We start from the raw sequence: 22,420 nt of genomic DNA, 5'->3' as shown, positions 1-22,420 counted from the left end.
TTGTAAGGTCATCCTCCATTTTTCTACTTTTAGATACCGGTTAGTGGGGGCGACAGGCACACTGCGAGTTAGGCATGTGTAATTGCTACATGCAGGGGTGCAGGGTGGGGGTTGGGGGTTTGGGTGTTGGGGGTCTTTGTGTGTGGGTTTGTTTGTTTTGTGTGGCCAGGGATTGTTGTGGGTGCCTTTCGATCTTGTGTTCTCTTTCGGAGTGATGTATGGCTTCCGCTAGACTGGGCCTGTGGTTCTCCGTCCTCAGCTGGAATGTGAATCGATTGGGCGATAAGATAAAGCGCACTATGGTGAATAAGCTCATTAGACGGCACATACCGAATGTGGTATTGCTGCAGGAGATGCATCTCATGGGAAAGCGATGTATGGCACTGCATAGGGGGGGTATAGGCTTGTCGCTCATGCTGGTTTTAAGTCTGGCTCGAGGGGCGTGGGCACATTAGTGAAAAACTCCTTTCCCCTTACGGTCCGATCTACCTGGTCTGATAATCGTGGCCGTTATGTAGGCATATCGGGTCTCTGGGAGGGTAGGACTGTTACATTTGTGTCTATCTATGTCCCCCCGGCGTTGCAGTTCGACACGTTTCGTGATTTGGGCGTATGTTACTTACTCTACCCGTCGGCATCATGGTGCTTGGCGGGGATTTTAACGCAGTCATGGATGGCGAGCTAGATAGGCGCCCCTCCCGTGTGTTATTGCCCTCTCGAAGGTGGCTGCCCGACTTTAATTCTGCGTCAGGGTTGATAGACGGGTGGCGTCTCAGACACCCGAGTGCTATTGAGTATACACATGCCTCGGCAGCGCATCACTCTCTCTCAAGGATTGATCACGTGCTCCTACCGGCGGCTCAGGCGGCCTTGGTTCGGGACGTGGCCCACCTGGCGCGGGGGGTTTCCGACCACTCGCCTGGCTACTGCTGTGTATGGGACAGGGTGATGTTGGTAGAATTGCCCCCATAAATGTGTGGCGTTTGAAAGACCCTGTGGTGAAAAGGGAACTTGTGCCGGTTACAGATAGTTATTTTCGCGAAAATGAGGGATCCGTTACATCAAGGTGCTCCCTCTGGGAGGCGTACAAGACTGTTGTGAGAGGGGAGGTCCTCTCCCTTGTATCTGGGCAGAAGAAGAAGAGGAGGGCGGAAATGGATAGAGTGGAGGCGGAGCTCTTGGCCTTGGAAACTGCAGTTTCCTCCGGGGGTGACCCTGGGGCGAGCCATCGCCTCGGGCTGCTCCGGGATGAATACAATACCTTGACTCGTGACGGTGCGAGGGCACAACACGCCACCACACAGAGCAGGATCTATGAGCATGGGGACAAGGCGGGGAAGTTGATCGCCTGGCTGGAAAAGGGAGACTGGGAGTCTCGGTTGGTGCCGGAGCTGCATATTGCGGGCTCCACGGCCACATCGGATCCTCAGTTGATCGTTGAGGAATTTACTCGATATTATGAGGAGGTGTATACCTCGGCCAGTGCTTTCACTGAGGCAGACAATGCTGATATGATTTGCGACATACCGATGCCTGCCTTGTCGGATGATCATAGGAAATTGTTGGACTCCGCCCTCACGAATGATGAGGTGGCAATGGTTATTAGGGGGGTCCATTCTGGTAGGGCTTCTGGCCCTAATGGCCTCCCCATCGAGTTGTTCAAGCCCCACGCCGACCGATTGGCCCCGTATTTGAAGGGCATGTATATGGAAAGCCGGGATAGGGGGGAGTTGCCCTACGATCAACGAGTTGCCAACATAGTAGTCATTTATAAGGAGGGTAAGCCCAGACTAGACTGCTCTTCTTACCGCCCGATTTCACTGTTGAATATGGAACCTAAAGTTTTGGCCAAACTGCTAGCCGCCCGCTTGGTGAAAGTTATTTCGTCCTTGATCCATCCGGATCAGTCCGGTTTCATGCCCCGGCGCAACACCGCACTTAATCTTCGTCGGATGCATGGTGTGGTGGCGAACGAGTCTCACATCCATAAGCCGGCAGTGCTGTTGTCTCTAGATGCTACCATGGCCTTTGACCGGGTGGAGTGGCCCTACCTTTTTGCGGTCTTGATGAAGTTGGGGTTTGGCCCTATATTTATTGGCTGGGTCCGTCTCCTTTATTCGGCCCCTTTGTCTCGGGTGGTTGTGAATAATCATAAGTCTCGTGACTTTTCTCTTGGACAGGGAACTCGTCAGGGATGCCCCCTCTCGCCCCTTTTGTTTGCTTTGGCCCTGGAGCCACTCGCGGCCTGGGTGCGGTGGGATCGCTCGATTAGAGGGCTGCGTTGGACTTCAGAGTGGGAGGACAAGATTTCGCTCTATGCTGATGATATTTTACTGTATTTGACCTCCCCGCGTAGTTCTCTCATTGTTTTTATGGATGTTCTAGCCATCTTTGGTAGGTACTCTGGCTTTGCGATTAACTGGGCGAAGTCGGTCCTTTTCGTTTTGAGTGGAGATCCCCCTAGGGTGCCTGAGAACTGCCCCGTGAGATTAGAATCAGTCAATTTTTGCTACCTCAGGATCCAAATTGCCAAGGATCCTAAGGTGCGCTTCCGTTTGAACCTGTTCCCCCCCCTTGGCCAGACTTCATGCGGATGTTGCGCGCTGGAAGATGCTCCCACTCTCTGTTGGGCCGAGCTGTCCTCTTTAAGATGATGGCTCTCCCGCGATTTTTATATGCTCTACATAACTCCTTTGACCCTGTGCCGCCGTCGTACTTCGGTGAGGTGGAGTCTTTGCAGCGTAGCCTTCTGTGGGAGGGGAGGACGCGCATTGCACTGTCCAAATTGATGCTACCTTGGTACGACGGGTGGTCGGTGTGCCCAACATCCGGAAATACTACTGGGCGTCCCAGTTGGGCCCTATAAACCATGCCATTTACGGCTCACCGGTCGACCCGGGATATGCGATGGATCGTGGTCAGGTGCCGGGGGGAGAGTACACCTGTGTTTTATATGCGAAGCGTGGTCGTTTCCCGTTGGTGGGGCCTCCCTTAATCTCTACGAGAGTGTGGCATGAGGCCAACAGGAACCTTAAATGGTGCGGACGCTTTACATTGGCCACTCCGCTGTGGAGTTTGGAGATGTTGGGGATGCTCTGGAAAACAAAGGGGTTTGATTGTTGGGATTTGATAGGTATTACGCAGGTGCGTGATGTGTGGGGTAGGGACAGGATGCTGACGTTTGAGGATTTGCAGGCTAAGTACCAGCTGAATGAGACTGAACGGTATTGATGCGTTCAGATTAGTCATGCCTTGAGTGCTGTTGTTCCCAGAGGCGAGACGCCACCAGTGGCCTCCCCGCTGGAGGATCGTTTGCTTGATGGTCTTGAGCCCACTAAGACGATTTCCCTAACATATAGTAAGTTGGTTAATCACACTGAGGACCCTTTGGTGCTGCTGCGCAGTCAGTGGGTTTCCGATGGCTTCGTACTCGACGAAGAGGATTGGAGGGAGGCAGTGGTGTCCCCTAAGGAAGTGGCGGTCCCCATGAGACTCCGATTAGTTCAACTCAGGATTTTACATCGCTCCTACATCACGGGTCCGGGATTGCAGAGGATGGGTATGGCTGGGTCTGCTGACTGTCGTAGAGGGTGCGGGATGCCTGGGACATTCCTGCACATATTGTGGGAGTGAGAGAGGGTTCGTACCTTCTGGACCAAGATACATTTGAAAATGAGTGAAGTTTGGGGGGTTAGAGTCGAGATGGAGACTAGGAGATGTCTGTTGAATGTGTGGGAGCCTACGGACCTGCCGAGCCATGGTAAGGTCTGGGTGGCTCTCGCTTGTGCGGTTCCTAAGCGGAATATTGCGCAGCTTTGGGGTGCCTCTCGGGCGGGGAAATGGATGGAAGATCTCGACTGGTGTATGTTTCGTGAGAAGTCAGTATATGTGTCCAGGGGGTGACCCCGCAAATGGGTCAAGATCTGGGGAACCTGGAACGCCTATCGAGGCGATATCTGTGAGCCACCGGCATTGGATCCTACCAGCGTGGATCAGGAGGACGCCTAGGCCCGTTCTTTTCTTTTAATCATTGCTGTTGCTGCTGGAAGTCTGCATCTATAAATATGTAACAGTGGTCACCCAATACACTCTGGTCAATGTTTGTGATATGTATTGTTTGTTCTTCTTTGTTAATAAAAAAAGAATTTAAAATAAAAAAAGGTTTGGTATACACACAGAAATATACGATTTTCATTGGCTTTCATGCACATTCAAAGAAATGCTTATGGAATCGTGAAATTACTATTATATTTGTTTGTTTTAAGAATATCAGGCCCATAAATTCATGCTCTCCTTCTAGTGAGTGGGAAACATTAATCTTGGTACATTGTTGTTAATGACAGCACCAAAACTTTTGATTTCAGGCTGCCATAATCGTCTTGTGATATAGATATGTCAATTCACAATGCTGTACTTTAACAACGACAGAGAACTAAAACTTTCTATATGAGATAAATAAAAAAGTAGTTGTGGTTACTCGTGCATCTGCACTTCTCACATCACACCTTTGGAAGAGATGTTATTCATCTCTGGAGGGGCAGGGTCACAGCTCTCTGCCTGGTTGGTAGCTTCAGTAGGACTCCTTAATGCAGCTGAACATGCAGAATGGCTCTCACTGCCAGTTGCCACATCATTGTTTACCGTGTGCATCTAAGGAGTCAGAATATGTGTATTAGTATCCATTATCACAGGCCACTGCTTTTCTAACTATTATTGGTTTAACACATTTTAGCTCTATACAATTATTGGAAGATGATAAAAGGTAGGGACATAAAATAGTGTTCACAAATTATATCTTGCTGTTTGCCCTTTGTTTAAGCTCTGTACACCGTAGTTTTACCTAATTTAGTAGTGCTCAATGTATTGATCTCAGAACGGCGAAAGACAAGTCTGTTCTGCTGGGATATCAATGACTTTCAGGTGTCAACAGATTCTAACAGTAAACATCTGTTTCAGAGAGCTATTGTACATGGAATAAAAAAAGGAATGTATGCTCAAGTTCCTTCTTTAATGAGTGGGCCTAAGTATTTTTACCTGCTTCACTTTGTCAATCCTGTTCACGAGCTCTTCTGTAGACACACTCCCAGCAATTACTTCCAAAGGAACTCCATTGTCCCCTATGAAAAAACTAGACGGTATGCATACGACAGGGTCTGGAAAATTAATAATCAAGGAACATAAACTCCAATTTTGTGGCAAACTATTTTCAAAACTTGGTTAGTAATAGAAAATAAAAAACATAATCCATGGAGTCTATCTTCCCTCATCCAGCCACTTTACATCATACTGTGGCTCCACCAAAAGCATATTCAGTTTGGTTCAACTCTGCCTTTGAAGAGACATCCTTAGAGTGCTTTGCATTTCCTTTATGTTACCGTATGATGAGGGAATAAAGGTTTTCCCACGTCTACACTAACTTTATGCTATACTCAAAGTTCTGTATTGAAGATTAATTCTTATGAGTTGTTTTACACTACAGGTATTAGTACTCAAATATTCTACATTTGACCATGTTGAGCTACCATATACATTGCAACTTAAAAAGTTATTTAAATAACGTTATGCAACAATAAATTGCCCCTGTGCAGTTCATGCCAAAGAAGAAGTTGGCTCCAATAAATTATCAGTTATTAGTTTAAGAATCGAGAGATATAAAAACACAGATGTATACAAGGGAAAGTTAATTACTTGTAATCCTAGTTCTACATTGTACATCGCCCCAACAGAACACGGGAGAGAGAGAGATTTATAGTGGACTGAAACAAACAAAAAGTGCTATCAGTAACATAGCGATCACTATGGACCATCAGCTGGTCAATTTACCAAAATTTCAAATGTTTCTGCACTCCATTTATTTACAGTATTGAAACCAAGGTGAAAAATCTCCTATAAAGAAAGGCAGACCTCTTTGCAGCATAATGTCTACATGCTGAACTAACAGAGCTAAAAACATGTACAAATGCAGGGAAATGTAGCCAGGGAGTAGATATGTAGAATTAAATAAAAGAGACTACCATTTTAAGAATCGAGCAACCTTCCTTATCTCATCATGCCTTGTACCGGTGGTAGTTGTTGAGAGGCAATTTTTGGGGCGGAACTCAAATTGATATTTGTTTATAACAAAAAATGATTCATAGTAATTCTTATGCAAGACAGAGAGGAGGAAGAATTGTTTATGACTTCCATGAATATACCTTCAAGGCAGAACTAGAAGTACAAACAAGTAAGTTTCCAATCTGCATCGTAGGATCTTCATCAATAGTCATAAACAGTACACTAGAATAGCAAGCTTAACACCTTCCCAAGCGTCTTGAATAAATGAGCTACCAAACAGTCTCATCAATAAGACTCTAACCAACTGCCAATCGACAGTTAAGCAAAAAAGTGTTTTAAGTGCAGCCTGACCAACAGTGCATCTAGATTAGCATCTAATTCCAAGCAATAGTCCTGGTAAATGCGTGCACGTTTCCCAGTTTTGATCATTTCAATTGGTCATATTGGATGGGCAAGATGGCGCCCGTGTGAGAGGTCGCTGCAGAGCCTGCTCCTGAGCCTGAGCATGGAAATTGCTTAACGTAACGCTCTGAGTGTCACCTTCAGCCCTGCAACCCTTCAACTCTTCAGCCTCAGTCTTGCATCTATTTTTGCCTTCAGCTGTCTCAGACCTCCGAGACCTCAAAGCTCTCCTGTCGATGGCCACGCTCTGTGATTGTGTATGCCAGCGAGGGACCATCATAAGGCAAGGCAAGCAAAGTTACCATTGCTGAGGAGCCTTAGGTGCACGGGGATTTCAACTTTGCTTTTCGGTACTTTTTCGCGCTGGCTGTAACTGCAGTGCATAACCGCAGTGGATAACTGAGGCTAGATGAACTTGAAAATGGAATAAACTAACTTTGCTCCGGAGTACCAGAAGTCAGGTTTGCTAAGTATGCGAAAAGAAAAAAAATAAGAAATAAGACAGAAGACGCAATTACACGCGTTCACACGGAGTGCAGCTAGAGCTGCTAAACCTTGCTACCGGTCTTCTTCAACTATCGGCTTTCAGCTGTCGGCTTCAGCTACCTGCATCCCCGGGTTTCCCTTCTTAGTGCCAAGACGCTTGTGGTGCTGCCTGTTCACAATAGGCGCACTATGGAAGCGTGAAACGAGTACATGGCTACATCAAAAAGGAATCAATTAGCGGTGTGTAAAAGTACACTGTGAAACACTGGGAGGAAAAAAAGAGAAAAGGACTCTTGGACTCGAGTGTATCTTACTGTTCAGCGCTGACCTGCTCTCTCCTTTCTTGATCGATAGCGATAGCGGTGCTTGTCTCCTCCTCGTCTCCTCATCGCTTCTCAATCTCTGTTTCCATTACCTCCCTCCCTCACTCCCTCACTCCCTCGCTCTGCTCCGCTCACCGCCTCAAGTTCGCTGTTGCTCAACAGCTTCATCGCCTTCATTGCCTGCCATCATCTATCATCTGCAGACACGACTGCAGGTCTTAAGAAGGCAAGAGACCACGTCGTTGTCAAGGGTGACGACGCTGACGCTGTTAGCTGTTAGTTGTCAGCACGGAATGCACGGAAAAGCCCAGGGGGGGTCGAGAATAATAAAAGAAAAGAGAGCATTGAGTGAAGAGTACAGCACAGCTAAGAGCACAGCACGACATAATACAAAAGGTGGATGAATATTTGTCAAAAAATGGAAATATAACGGAAAAGCAAGGAGATTAAAGGGGGAAGAAAATATAATAAGTTATCACCCCAAAATCACCCCCGGGGAAAAAATAAATAAATAAATAAATAAATAATAAAAAAAAGGGATAACAGAGATTCAAATTTATATACAATACGATACAACAGCAACAGCACACCGGGAGTAAAGGGAGGTAGGCCACGGATGGGCTCTCTGGTGGCTAGAAACAACTTTCAGCAGATCTGTTCAGACTTGCAATTGGGGAAGAATACAGATCTGGATATTAAGATCCTCAGGAGAAATAGAGCGTGTGCTGGATTCTCAAGCTTACTCAAACCAACTTCAAGGTTCAGAGGTGGAGGATTCAAGGCTAGAGGTAACCCAGTACTGCTCGCAGTAAATATCACGGAAATTACTATACAGACTTTCAAAACAACTATGGAGAAAGACATCGAGAAGATCAAAGAAAAAGATAAAAACAAAAATAAGGATAAAACCAGTGACAAAACCAGCGAACTTGATACTCAAGATCTAAATCAAACTTTAAAACAGAATCAAACTGGTATAAAGAATGATAAGATAACCGAGACAAAACCAAAAGCAAAGGCCCAGGCTCAAGGAGTAGAGGGTGAGGGTGATCAAGATCATGAAAAAGAAGAAATACAAGAAAGTCAAGAAAGGGCAGAAAACTCAGATGACCGAGGAAATACCAAAGAGAGTTATAATTCACAAGGATCTCAGAAGAAAAAAGAAACACAGAGAAGACCCGAAACTAGGGGTTACAAAGCGATGGAAAATAACGACGAGGATAACGATGATGGCAAAACAAGAGCTATCAAGACTGATGGAAAAGATAGAAACAATGAGACCGGACAGATTGAACAGAAACTGCACAAGGAAGCCGAGAAATCAAAAAAGAAAGTCAAGGAGAAACAGAGAGTAAAAGAAGCAGAAAAAGAAAAAGAATTGACAAGCAGAGAGAATCTTGACCTACTGGAGAAAAAGGCCAAAAGATTACAGACGATCAAAAATTTAAAAGCCACGGCCAACATAACTGGGCACTCAACAGGTTCCCAACCTAGAATCTCAAACATATTCAGCCCAGCAATTAAAGAGAGACACCAGAATAGCCCACTTAATGAAAATGCACCATATACAATGGATCTACAAGGATTACAAAATAAGACCATCATTGCGGCATCTGAGGTTTTAGTCTCAGCAGTCCTAGTAGAACATCTAGAACATGAAAATTTGAGAGAAGAAAGCGGATCTCGCCCCAACATAGACTCAGACTTAAAAACTAACCTATTGGTGAAAGGCAGTACTTCAGAAGAAGTCTCGAAAATAAACCGTGTGACGGAGGAATACGTCTCAGCAGAAGTCTCCGATAGCTCTGAATCAGAGATCTATGAGACAGGAATATCAATCTCCAGTGAATCCAGCAAATCCAGTGAAGAGACTGACCTTGGTGACAATCACAAACAGGAGGAACTGGACAAAAAAGCACCTTCACCGGCAAACACTGGATCTAAGAATGCCCTACTATACGATTATACACCTCCAAAGAAAATGGGGAAAAAGAAAAATAAACATAGAAGGCATCCAAATATAATTCACGATGAAACGACAGATCCTGGGAGCAATCCAGAACAAATAATAGTGAGAACCAAACTCTCACGCAAAAGCCCCTATCGCAAAACAAATGCTGATTCGGGAAAAAACAAGAATATCATCGACAACCTGGATGATGATGAATAGCCGAAGCATAGAGAACCTACACTTAGCGAAGTCTTTGATTCAATCAAAAATTTTCATAAAGATATAAAGGAAGATAGCCAAAGAAATCATGTCGCCATTCAAAAATTGGAAGGAGCTATCAACAAAGTTGGCAATACATGCCAGGAAATCTCAGATAGAATGTGCTCGGTAGAAGCTCGTGCAGAAAACCTGGAATCAGATGTCGCTAGACTACAACTCCAAGCAAAGGAGCACGAGGGAATAATTAAGGACTTGATGATGAAAGCCGAGGACCAAGAAAATAGAACAAGGAGGAATAATCTTCGCTTTCTTGGGATTCCCGAGGGCTCGGAAGGGAGCGATCCAAGGAACTACATGATCAATCTACTAAAATCTTCTTTCCCAGAACTTAACTCCTGGGAAATGGATAAAGAAGTATGCAGAGCACATCGCTTTCCACTAATACAACCAAAACGGTTAGAGAACTCTTCAAAATATCCTAGAGCTCTTTTAGGCAACTTTGGAAACTTTCTGGTACGTGACACTATATATGACTTGGCCAGACCAACGGCTCAAAGAGAATATAGGGGCTTTAAGTTTTTTGTGAGACCAGACTTTGCACATGCAACAGTAGAAAGACGATGGCGAATGCGACAGCTTTTTTCCCCTTTCGAAAAGCTAGGAGCAACGGTCTATCTGCAAAACCCGGCGCGGTTAAAAATAATCTACAAAGGCTCAACAAGGAGTTTCACAAGTGAAATCCAGGCAGAGGCCTATCTCAAGGAGGTTGAAGCAAGAATGAAACAAGATAATGGTAACTAAATAAAATAAGGCATCTAGTGCCGACGAACTATTGACTCGCGCTATGAAGGTTGACACTCACTAGGCCCAAAAAGTATCAGGCCAGGTGGCAGGTCCAGGCGCGCGGAACACACGGCCACCAACAGCTGGGTGAGTCAAAACCCAGGTTGCCTCAAGGGGTGGCAGGAGGGGGGGGGGGCTAGAGGGTGTGGAAGGGAGGGGAGGAAAGTGGGGTGGGTGGCGGATGTGGGGGGAGAAAATGGAAAACTGAAGAGAGCTCGTACTGTTAAAGTGATTCCGAATGAAAGGGTAAAATTGAAACAAAGGACATGCTGTTATTATGTATATTGTGTATATATCAGTTATCTGGACAAGTTGATGCTATGGAAATATTTAAAAATTAGGTATGTCTAAACTAAGGATTGGATCCCTCAACATAGGAGGATTAAATGATTGGAAAAAGAGGGGGAAGCTTGAACAATATCTAAATATGATCAACTTAGATTTAATATGTTTACAAGAGACCCACTTACCCTGGAGCAAAAAACATTGGTTGAATTTTAAAAACTATGAATTATTGTCATGTACATCCCAGACCTCTATGATAAGAGGTGTGGCCATAATTGGTAAAGTGGGGCTAGGGGGGGCCAAAAGGTGCAAAGCGGATTCATTAGGAAGATGGGCAATTTGCGAAATGAACTTAGGTTTCACTATCTGCACAATATACGGATCCAATACAGACGAGCCAGAAATCTTTAGCCAAATTGAAAATGAATTAAGTGATTGGCATACCCCGATAGTAGTATGCGGCGATTTTAACATCTCTGCAAATTTTACGGATGGCAGCGCATACATAGGTAGGAAGCCAAGGGTGTTTAGAGCAATCACGTCAATGATGCAGTCACACGGCTTAGATGATGTTTGGGGAAATTTACTGACCGGAGATCCCGGGTTTACCTATTTTTCACATCCTTTTAATAAATACTCGAAACTGGATTATTTCATGATCTCGTCTACCCTACTTAGGAGTGTACAAATAAATAAGCTTCCGAAAATTATGTCTGATCACAATCCCCTAGTTTTAAATATGGCCATCAATAAACCATACAAGGTTCCTAGACCTTGGTCGTTTGATAAAAAACTATTAGCGGATGCCGACTATATCACACATATGAAAATCTGGTCCCAGTCCTTTTTTGACGCCAATAGGTATAGTGCATCAAGGGGAGTTGTGTAGGATAGCTTTAAAGCAGGAATAAGAGGAGAGACTATAAGCTATACCACCAACATATGGAAAAAGGCTAACAGGGAAAGGGAAGCATTGATGGGAAAACTAAGTCAGGCAGAGACACAACATAGACAAGATATAATTACGGGTGCTCAATCTGTCGAGAGTCTACATAGAGTGAACTCCCTAAAAGCTGAGATCCAGAAACAACTAGCAAGAAAGGCGGCAGCAAATTATCAGGCACAGAGATCACGCCTTTACGAAACTGGGGAGCAAGCAGGTAGAGCTCTTGCCCTGCGAATTAGGCAGGTGGCTAGTAAGAACATTGTGACACAAATTGAATATCAGGGCCAAATACACGATAAACCTGGTGAAATTCTGGAGGGGTTTAGGAAATTTTATCAAGAATTATATCAGGAGGAAGTAGCTGGAGATGCACCAAATTTATGCTGGTTAGACATGGGTAGTAAGTTAAAACCAGGCCAGATCGAACTATTGGAACAAGATATTACAATGTTAGAGGTATTGGAAGCACTGAAAGAACTTGCAAGCGGAAAGGCGGCGGGCCCAGATGCTATACCAGTAGAGCTTTATAAAAGTCTAAGGGAGGAAACAACACCAATACTCTTAGATCTATTCAATGGTGTAATGAATACCGGAATAATACCCGAGTCCTGGCAAGAAACTAATATAGTAATCTTCCACAAAAAAGGGAAACCTAAGACTAACCCGGGCTCGTACAGACCAATATCATTGATTAACGGCGATAACAAGTTATATGCCAAAATCATGGCCACCCGCATGGGAAGGATCATTGCGTCCTTGGTTTCCCCCTGGCAGCATGGGTTTATCCCAGGAAGAGGAACCACAAACCATATCAGGAGAGCTATTACACTATTTGACATCGGTGCTGCTAGGGGGGAGGAGGTTGCAATGATCCTCCTCGATGCGGAGAAGGCATTTGATCGCGTCAGATGGAGTTTCCTATGGAAGGTTATGGAGGCAAGGGGATTTGGCCCTAGATTTTGTCAAGCCATCCAGGCTATGTACTCATCGCCTATCGCAAGAATTCAATTAATGGGGGAAAGATCAGATAGGATCAACATAACAAGGGGTACAAGACAGGGCTGCCCATGCTCTACAATCCTGTTCGCGCTTTACATAGACCCTTTAATTACACAATTAATGAACAGTGCGCTTATTAAACCAGTAATATCTAATGGGTTTCATACCAAACTTCTCGCCTATGCAGATGATCTAGCAGTCATTACAAAAGATCCAGAGCTAGCTATGAGGGAGGTAGTTAACATAACCAGTCAGTTTGGAGATGTGTCTGGCTACCGACTAAATGTGGATAAAACACAGGTACTCTGTTCTAGAAAAATTGCCAAGGTGGATGGAAGGTATGTAGAATCTGTAGTTTACCGGGGTATAACAATAAATGCAGAACCAGGTAAAATAATTGACGATAATTACACCCCTCTTCTCAAATCTATGGAAACAGATCTAAAAAGAATGGACTCATTAAAGTTGTCACTGATTGGGAGGGCCAATGTCATAAAAATGACAATGTTTCCCAAGGTGCTTTATAAATTAAGGTCAATCCCATTCAAAATTGACGAGAAAATTATTAAGAAGATTGAGTCCATTTTCATCAAATTTTTATGGCAATATGGCAAAATACGGCGGTCAAATAGATATATGGCATTACCATAAGATAGAGGTGGGTTGGGATTGCCAGATATTAAAAGCTATCATTTTGCATGCCTCCTTGTAGACACGGCTATCCTACTCCATCCGGGGGGCCCAACTCTCAGGCAGGCGGAGATACCATCAATTTATCAGCTATTGGTGGGAAGTGAAGCCGTAGGGCTTCTATTAATGAGAACCCAGAGGAGATATTACATGGAAATTGGATATAAGACGTTGGAAGGTATATGGTCCATGTGGAAATCTGTTAAAAAAGTTCTAGATATACCCACTATGCATTATCGCACACCACTTTGGAACTCAACACTCTTTCCAAGTCTTAGTAGCGATGGAACGTGGCGACATTGGGAGAGTCATGGCATTGTGGAGCTGGGGCAAATAATGATCAGAGATCAATGCAGAACGCTAGAAGAACTCACATACCATTATTCACTACAAGGCTATCAAGAGTTCAAATACCTACAGATAGTAAATAGAATTAAAGCAATTAGGCCATACATCACTCAGCTTGGGAAATTCGAACTAATTGAGTATTTGAAGTCAGGTGGTCATAGAATTAGAGATATTTATAAAATATTTAACGACGTATCAATCGACGATATTGGGAAAATTGAAACTACATGGTCCAAAAAATTGGGAGATCCCGAAGTAGACCTTGATAAAGCGTTAGCTATGGATAAGAAGTTTCTGCGTTCTTCGAATCTCAGGGCCCAACATTTCAAAACTCTATTTAATTTATACTATACGCCCGAAAAATTATTCTCCTGGGGGAAAGCGACAGATAGCAACTGCCCCAGATGTGGTAATGGTACAGCAGATCTTATACACATGTTCTATGGCTGTGAAAAATTAAAAACTATTAAAACCGAGATAACACGCTTTTTAGAGGGGCTACTCGACGTTAAAATTAATCTATCCCCAACTCTGATAATAATTGGTTGTGATGTGAAACTAGATATGAGTATGGAGGCTGAAGCTTTAGTTTTCATTTCCGTAGCAGTCCTCAGGATTTTAATCAGCGCAGCCTGGAAGGATACAGAAGCCCCAACTTTCCAAATGTGGTTGTGCAGAATGCTGGGTATACATAATATTGAGGAAGCATTATATGAGGTAAAAGGAGTAAAGCTAAGGGATATAGGCAAGCGACTTTGGGCCCCAGTGGCCACTTGGAGGACAGCAAAACTACAAGCGAATGATTTACTGGCTGTTTAGATATTTAACATGTCAACTGACTCTCTACTGTATAATACTCTTTACGCCTTTTTCGTTTGATTTAATAATGTAATGCTTCTAACTATGTATTTACGTATGTTTCTATGAATATGTATTTACCGGTATGAACTCTCAATAAAAATATTAAAAAAAAAAAAAAAAAGGATGATTTCAAGAGCATGCTGCAACATTCAAGACCTTAATGGAAAAATCATTCCTGGAATTTGGCTTGCTTGGGAGAATCCTGTGAGGTGCTCTGGAGAGGTGAAGTAGATCACCACTGTCTTGCCCAGTCTGAAGCAATAAGGATCATCCCGGCGCCTGACTGAATTTGAGAAGCCAGTCAGTCAAATTTGCTTTATTCGAGATAAAAGCTCATAAAAGCACAATAAAACATTTTAAAACATTTTGGTCCCATACAAAACAAGTTAAACTCCAATAAAATTCCCTTATTAATAATACAATTACAAATTTAAAAAAGAAAGAAGAGAGCGATATTTTCTAGAATTCAATATTCAAAGCATTTTGACAAACTATTTAAAAGCTTCAAAAGAGTCAATAAAATCACAGTTCAATAAAATCACAGTTCAAGGTGCAAATTTCCTTCTGATTGCCCAAGCCTACCCCAAGAATTTTGCGGCCGCTACTGAGATAACCGGCAAGGTGCTAGTGCAAATTAATCTTAATGCAACCTTGCTATCCCTTGTGCCTAGCATTTTGCACATTGCTATTAGCCAAACACGTCGGGGGTTGAGTAAGCCATACAGACAAAAAGAAGATGGGCAATGGTTTCAAAACCATGCTTGCAAGCCGGGCAAACACTGGAATTGGTTACAGCCCATCTGCCCGTTAATGATCTTACTGGGAGTGACCCTACTCGGAGCTGGAAATAAAGTTTACGGTCCCCAGGCTTTGTAATCATATCCCAATAGGGCTCCAACCTGGGGAGGACTTTCGCTTCCAGATATCTACCCTCCATAGATGAAGGAGCAGCATTGTTCCATTTCTGGTAGGCAACCATTTCCCAATACCTAGCTTTTAGATCTTCTTTGGAAGGGAACTAGGCTGACTCGGGATTCTCCCATAGTCCCTTCATGCCCATTTTGAATAAGATTTTGGACAGTTCTTTTAGCGAGCTTATCTTGCGAAATGTGTCTGTTTTAATTACGTCCGAGAAGCCCTGGGCATAATGTCAAGCTCCGGCGTGGCCCAAATACGACGCCAGTATAGTATTGGTCTCAGTCTGGCCATGTCCGAAACTGCTTTCCTGCCCAATTCATAGCACAACGGTCTCATGGGTGTGCTCTTAGGGACGCCAATAAGATTACGCAAGAATTTGTTTTCAACAAGTGTCAGTGACCCTAAATTCTCATAGCCCCATATTTCGGCACCATAAAGAGCCGAACTGATGGCTTTTGCCTCATACACTTGGAGTGCTGGCTGGATCGGCTTTGTCCAGGATTTTCTATGCTCCACAGTTATGGCTCCTGCATTTTGGCGAAATTTAAGGGCCGCCATTTCTATATGCTTCCCCCAGGTAGCTCCCTTTGCTATGTGGATGCCCAGGGAGACAAAATCCGATACCTTTTCCACCTTTCCACCGTCCATAAAAAAGTTCGATTTAAAGCTATGGTGCCGGTTAAAAACCATGAGCTTTGTCTCGGTAACGTTGACTTCTAGCCCACGGTCAGTGCAAAATCCCTCAAAGATCTTTAGGGCTCGCTGCAGTCCACTGGGGGTTTTGGAGACAATGAGCGTATCGTCCGCAAATAGTAAGATCGGAATCTTCGCTCCTGCCAGTGACGGGGCATCTTCATCACCTGTCAGCATGCGTTCAGCCACCCCATTGATATACAAAGAAAAGAGCGTGGGTGCCATAGCGCACCCTTGGCGCACACCCCGCTCGACAGTAAAGTCGTTGGTAACTTGCCCATAACCCCCCCACTGGATTTTAGCATGGTTTCCCTCGTGCAATCTCATCACGAGGGATAAAGTTTCCAACGGCATACCCATCTGGCTTAAAACTTCCCACAGCTTTACCCGAGGTACCAGATCAAATGCGGCTCGCAAATCTATAAAGGCAGCATAAATGCTGCCTTTCCGAGCAGGACCGTCTTCCAATGAAGTAAAGTAAAACGGAATATCTGGTCTATGGTGCTGGTTAACCTGCGGAAGCCTGCTTGAAAAGGGGACAGGATTTTTTCTTCGTCTGCCCAGACCATTATTTTCTCTAAGGTCAGTTTCCCTATCACCTTTTGGACTGTGTCTATTAGGCTGATAGGCCTATAATTCCCGGGCAGCGCTTTATCGCCCTTCTTATAGACGGGAATTATAACCGCCCCTTGCCAAGACTTCGGGACCGGGGCCCCTAATGCCACTGCATTGGCCAGCTTCATTATGTAGCTGCCCCATCAGGCTTTATCATGGAGGAAAACGTCTGCTGGGACCCAGTCGGGTCCGGGTGCCTTCCGCCGTGAGGTTGAATTGAGGGCCGCGTCTACATTGCTCATATTAAAGGGGGGAGCTGTGTGGAAGATAATAGCTGGAGCGTCTCCGGACTTGTCCTCAGGTCGGCATGCATATTGGGGGCCAAAGTATTCTATCCAACTACTCTGGGATACTTGATTAGTTGGTTGTTCAGGATGACCTATCTCCCACTTGACTATATTCCAGAATAGTCTGGAATCCTTTGCAGCACTGGCACTTTTTAGGTCTTGCCAGTGTTGCTCATCCCATTGCTTTTTAGCCCTCAAAATACAGGTCTTATACTCCAACCTTGCTTTCCTGACAGCAGGCAGATCTCTTTTTTTAATAGCAAGACCTATGAGTGATCTTGCAGACCTGCAGGCCTCATTGTACCAACCCTTTCTTTTAGGCCTCTTGTTATTGTCTACTGGTTTAGGTGCTACCCTGTAGAAATGTCCCTTTACGTTTTCAACGAAGTTGTCGTGCAACTTCGTAATTTCTTTCAAGTGATTGGCGATCTCTGATCCAGCCTCCAGCCTAGCATCCACAGCCTTAGTGATTTTATCTAGTTCCTCGCTAATGCTCTCGAGCACTTCCCTTTTAATCATAACTTGGGCCCATCTTACCCGCCTCAAGTTATTTGATGGGACAATCTCCCCCAGGGCCTCCTCACTATTATTTAACCCCTGTGAATCTCCTCCCCACAAGCGATGTGTAATACATAAGGGGTTATGGTCGCTCTCCTGTCTATCCACAACCTTCATATCCTTGATCAGGTACCAGATAGCCATACTACAGACAACATAGTCAATCCTGCTCTGAGAGCGACCGTTGTCAAAAGTGACTGCTCCATGGACGTCACTCACAGTTCTTCCATGGAGTGCTCTAAGCCCTCTTTCGCTACACAAAGCATTGAACTGTAATATGCTGTCTGACCATTTCTTTACTGGTTCAAGGTCCAGCTTAGGAACCCCCCACTGGGATTCCTCGTCCTCCCCTACGTACCAGTCATCTACTTTGAGAGGCTCATAGGTCATATTTAGGTCCCCTGCCACTAATATATTGTTCTCGACGGGCTGAATGTCAATCAACTGGTCTAGAGCAATCAGTACCTTCGACTTCCTACCTCCTGTCCCTCTAGCATACAGATTGTAGATATCCAAGAAACTCCCTGCTTCAGTCATGATCCTTATCAGCTGGATGTCGCAGCTGCCAGACGGGAGCTCTAGCACTCTGGTAAAGAGTGCTTGTCGCACCCAAATGGTTAACACCCCTTTTGGGCGACCCTTGACAGCCGGGACAAAAAAGTTCAAAAAACCCAGAAGAAACTGGGGCTCACAGGCCCAGGTCTCTTGGAATATACAGACGTCAAATGTACTTATAAAAGAAACCCGCTCTGGTGATTGTTGTCTAGTGCCCAGTCCAGCTATATTCCATGATACTACACTTCCTCCTTCCCTGCAGACTTCACCCACCGGTGGTTGGTTAGCTAGATCATATATACTTATACCCTTTTATTTAAGGATTCCAGATCTATATAAGTTGGTGGGCCGAAGTCACCAGAAACCACCCCGGCATTGTCCTGTTGTACCCTATCGTTAAGCTGGCAACTCCCTGTCAGTTCTATATGGGCCGACACATTATCCAAACTACAATTGGGGCCTTGATCGCCATCGGCAACCCACACTTGGTCATTGACGACCCCTATTCCACTACTGGGTAGTCAATCAATGGAATCCAGCCTGGAATTCCAAATCCTAGGTCTAGTTTCCCTCTGAGACATAGCAGGGACCAGTGTAAAAGGGAGCGGGGGCATCTTCCTCAGCTGGATACCGGAGTTAACCGGAGGGCTGGATCTAAATTCCATCTGGAAAAGGTTCTCGGCTAGATCATTGGAGGACAGGGTTAATTTGAGAACATCATGGGTAGCCCTAGGGTGACTTATTCTCCTTGCTCTAAGGATGTCATCCCTTATGACCGATCTGCACCCTCTGACGTGCCGTAGCCAATGGATCGCCTTGTTCGTCAGAGAGTCAACCTCTTCACTCGTGCCCTCAGCCTTCCTAACTTGCTTGGGAACGTTGGTCATAAGTATTTTGTTTGTCGGAAAGTTACCATTATTGTAAGTCTGACCCCTGCTTTGCACTGTACTAGGATTTGGAACCACTTGATTCTGTATTATGGGGCTACTGGAGTAGGTTACCCCTGCCTTCGATCTGGTCACATCTGGACGGGGAACCCCATCTAGGCCAATAGCCCCACTAGAGCCCCTTTGCTTGCATAAACCGCTCTGTGTTGCTACCTTATTTACCCCCTCTGGACCAGATCTCTTTGTGCTATTAGTTCTAGGGAAACTAGCAGAACTATTCTCTCTCTCTATTACAGAACTTGCCTGAGATGCCTTACTACTATTGGGATCGCTTTTCGCCGTGAGCTGGCGAACACTTTGGTTTAGTTTGGTTGGATAGGCAACTACTACCTTTGAAGGACCCCCAATCTGAGGCCAAGAATTGTCGTGGTGTGATGGGGTGGCTACGGCTAAATTAATAATTAATTTTATCATTGCGACTATCTCGTCCCTGAGTAGAGAAACTAGTTTGGCAAGATCCCCAATAGTTTCTGGGCATTCATTGATGCTAGTAACAGAGTCGACATTGTCTACATCAATAGGTAAGGGAGAGTTGTCTACACACGCAACATTAGAACTTGACTCCCCAGGCAGGACCTCACCCAAAACTGAGTATCTATTGGAGCATGGAATTGAATCAATGTCAATGTCAGTGTCACTAACAGCTACATGAGAGGTTTTACCAGACTCCACTTCTCCCTCTCGAATACCCTGTTGGCCTTGGGGTGAAGGTCTGGCAATTGGAGTGAGTGGCCTAGCCGCATCAGGTTTAGCCAGGGTTCGAAACGTTTCACCGATGGTATTAGGTGGGTTCCTTGACTCAAGTGTAACAGGCTTCCGTGACCCCTCCCTGGATGATGGAACAAGCGCCTCCACTGGCCCCAGATCAGCAGACAGAATTTCTTGTGAATCATTCACAATGGCATCGATAGCATCTATGCGGTCCATAACACAATTCATGGCAGCGTGTTATGGTCCTCCCTAAATTGTATTGGTCTTGGACTGTTTCGGACGCTTGGCTGCCTCGATGGCCCCCCTCCATCCTTCAATAGTTTTGCGTTTCCCCATACTTTCAGTTGATGAATTTCTAAGTGTAAGCAGGCCACAAGATGTTTCAGATTACAATAAGTCTCGCTTGGGAGCGTACTAACCATGAGCTAGGACCGGATGAAAATAGGATTGCCCGGCCCATCCTCCGTCGTCCCCGGACGTCCACAGAAGGCCCGCCCTTTGTCCGGGCTTCGTCCGGCTCGTCCCGCGCTGCGGGAGCCAGATGCTGGTATAAACGCCGGTGGGTAGGTGGGCGAGGCTCCGCACAGGTGGGTCACGCACGGGCTCCTGGACAATGGAGTCCCGTGCAGCGTGCAGAGAGAGCCCTCCTTAGCAAGCGACAGGTGCTGAATACAGAGCCCCTCGGGGCGGCGGCAACACGGGTGCTGGAGGACTTTGCCTGCGAAGTGGGACCCGACTAACCAGGTGCGAAGCACACTAGCATCTGCAGAGCCAGGTGCGTATAGATCACGCTACACATTGAAGGGGGTACTCCAGGTCAATAGACATTTATGCAAAACGGCCCGTTTTTTTAACGTACAGATTTATTCGGGATCGGCAATTATGCGTGTAACATTATCCCATAACTCGAAACATAAAGTGCGTGGAGGGATACCAAACAATTTGAGAAGCATAGATGGGATGAAAGAAATTGGGTGAATGTTTACTGACAAATGAGACAGACTCAAATACCTAGCCCAAATTTCAAACATGGGATGTTCATTTAAACAAAAGGGTACAAAAGCTGCATGTTGGGAAGAGAACCCCTGTCTGGATAGCGGTCAAGCGACAGCCACTTATTACGCAAAAGGAAGAAAAGAAATACAACCTCTGTAGAGAGAACAATTAAAAAAAAGAAACATCCTTGGCCACCTCTTGAAAATGCAAACATAAAAGAAACTGCTGAAAAACAACTAGAGGTGGAAAACCAAGACAGTGGGACAGGGTAAGAGGAGATACAGGACCTGATGTGAAGTGGAACTAGAGATCGATAAAAATAAATTGTCTGGGCATGGAAATGGGGGTGGAGGAGAATGTTTAAAAGATACTGCAAGGATAAAAGAATGAACAAACAACCAGGGCTACTTAATGTAAAACACCATGCAGTAACAAGAACTGACAAGGCCAATAGGTCTCGCCTATGCAAGCTAATGCCTGTGTCAATTGTTTTAGCCACATGGCACAGCAGAACAGCTGCTGTGAAGCATAGCTGAAAATAAAACAAAAGGAAGCACTACGACGCAGCCAGAACTGGCCATGCCATAGCGGCTTTTTAAATTTTTATTGCTGGCGGGAGGGAGGGGCGGGAGAAATCTACACTTTCCTTGTTGCACACCCTCCCTCAGAGAAGCCTACCACATGCCCTCCCATAAGCAATAGAATAAAAAACATGTGGAAGGCTTCTGTCTTGAAGGCGGCAAGTCTTGGAGTAAACAATGTAATCAGAAAAACTGCGAGGGCCATAGATACTTCTTGTGAGGTTATACGCAAGTCTTTCTTCACAGAACACGTTGAACTTTGCTAATATTTTAAGAAAACAAAGATGTACACAACTTCCGGAAGTGGATTTTAGATGGTCCTATATTCAAACGGTAGTGTTGGGGGTAGTGGGTGGTGGGTGGTGAAACACTCATTCACTTCGGTCTCCTCGGGTTCCTGCCTCAGGACTACTTTTTCAGCCATTTGATCATATGGTCTTTAACGACTGGCTTTGGAATGATGTTTTTTAAAGAAAACCATGCAAGCCTGAAGAACAAAAGCCTTACAAAAGTTACCAAGGCCTGCCTGCGGCTCCAACTATGCAGCTCACTGGAAGCCCAGACCTAACCGGCGACCTTTCTGAAAGGGGCCCCGGTCATGAGCCACCATAGCCAACACTCCATCACCGAATGGTTACACTGGAACAGTTGTAAGGTGACAGGCCAGGAAGCAGAAGCATGTGGGCAGAGACCACAATTCACAAAGAGGGCTCTGCTACAGAACACTGGTGTGCAGTGAAGAGACAGTCACCTCACTGCAGCAGCACTCGGATATCAGGAAACGGAGAGCTCCGCCAATGGAATGGTTATAACAAAGAGTTCTGCTCTCAGCAACTGTGTAACTGTTTTATATGTATGCAGCCAAATTTACGGCCTCTGCATAAAAAACATGGAGCGCGAGTCCATAAACATCACCCAAAACCAGCAACAGTCCTTCTGCTTTGAGCTTGTGTTTGTGCATCCAAGAGGGTACAATATCCTACTCACACCTCCCAAACATAACAGCTGAACAGTAACCCACTGTAATCTTACTTTTCCCACATGGTTTACTAAAAATAATCTGAAATATAAAATATCCAAGACTCTTTGCTGACGTTTCATATGCAGAGCAATGTGCATGGAATGCCCCTATTTTTGAACTTATAGATAATG

General features: G+C 45.0%; 1 protein-coding gene across 1 annotated transcript in view; it reads right to left on the bottom strand.

Annotated features, from left to right (window-relative positions):
* Window positions 1–22,420, bottom strand: part of UBXN4 (UBX domain protein 4) — a 210,254-nt gene that overhangs the window by 130,552 nt on the left and 57,282 nt on the right. The window contains exons 4-5 of the mRNA XM_086954984.1: window positions 5,035–5,153; window positions 4,506–4,650 (exon numbers count right to left, since the gene is read on the bottom strand). Of these exons, the coding sequence (XP_086811110.1) occupies window positions 4,506–4,650; window positions 5,035–5,153 (264 nt within the window). The remainder of the gene's footprint in view (window positions 1–4,505; window positions 4,651–5,034; window positions 5,154–22,420) is intronic.

Source organism: Lissotriton vulgaris, chromosome 2_1, assembly GCF_964263255.1.
Source record: "Lissotriton vulgaris chromosome 2_1, aLisVul1.2, whole genome shotgun sequence".
Lineage (NCBI taxonomy): Eukaryota > Metazoa > Chordata > Amphibia > Caudata > Salamandridae > Lissotriton > Lissotriton vulgaris.
The sequence above is the reverse complement of the archived record's forward strand: the minus strand, read 5'-3'. Positions and strand labels throughout refer to the sequence as shown.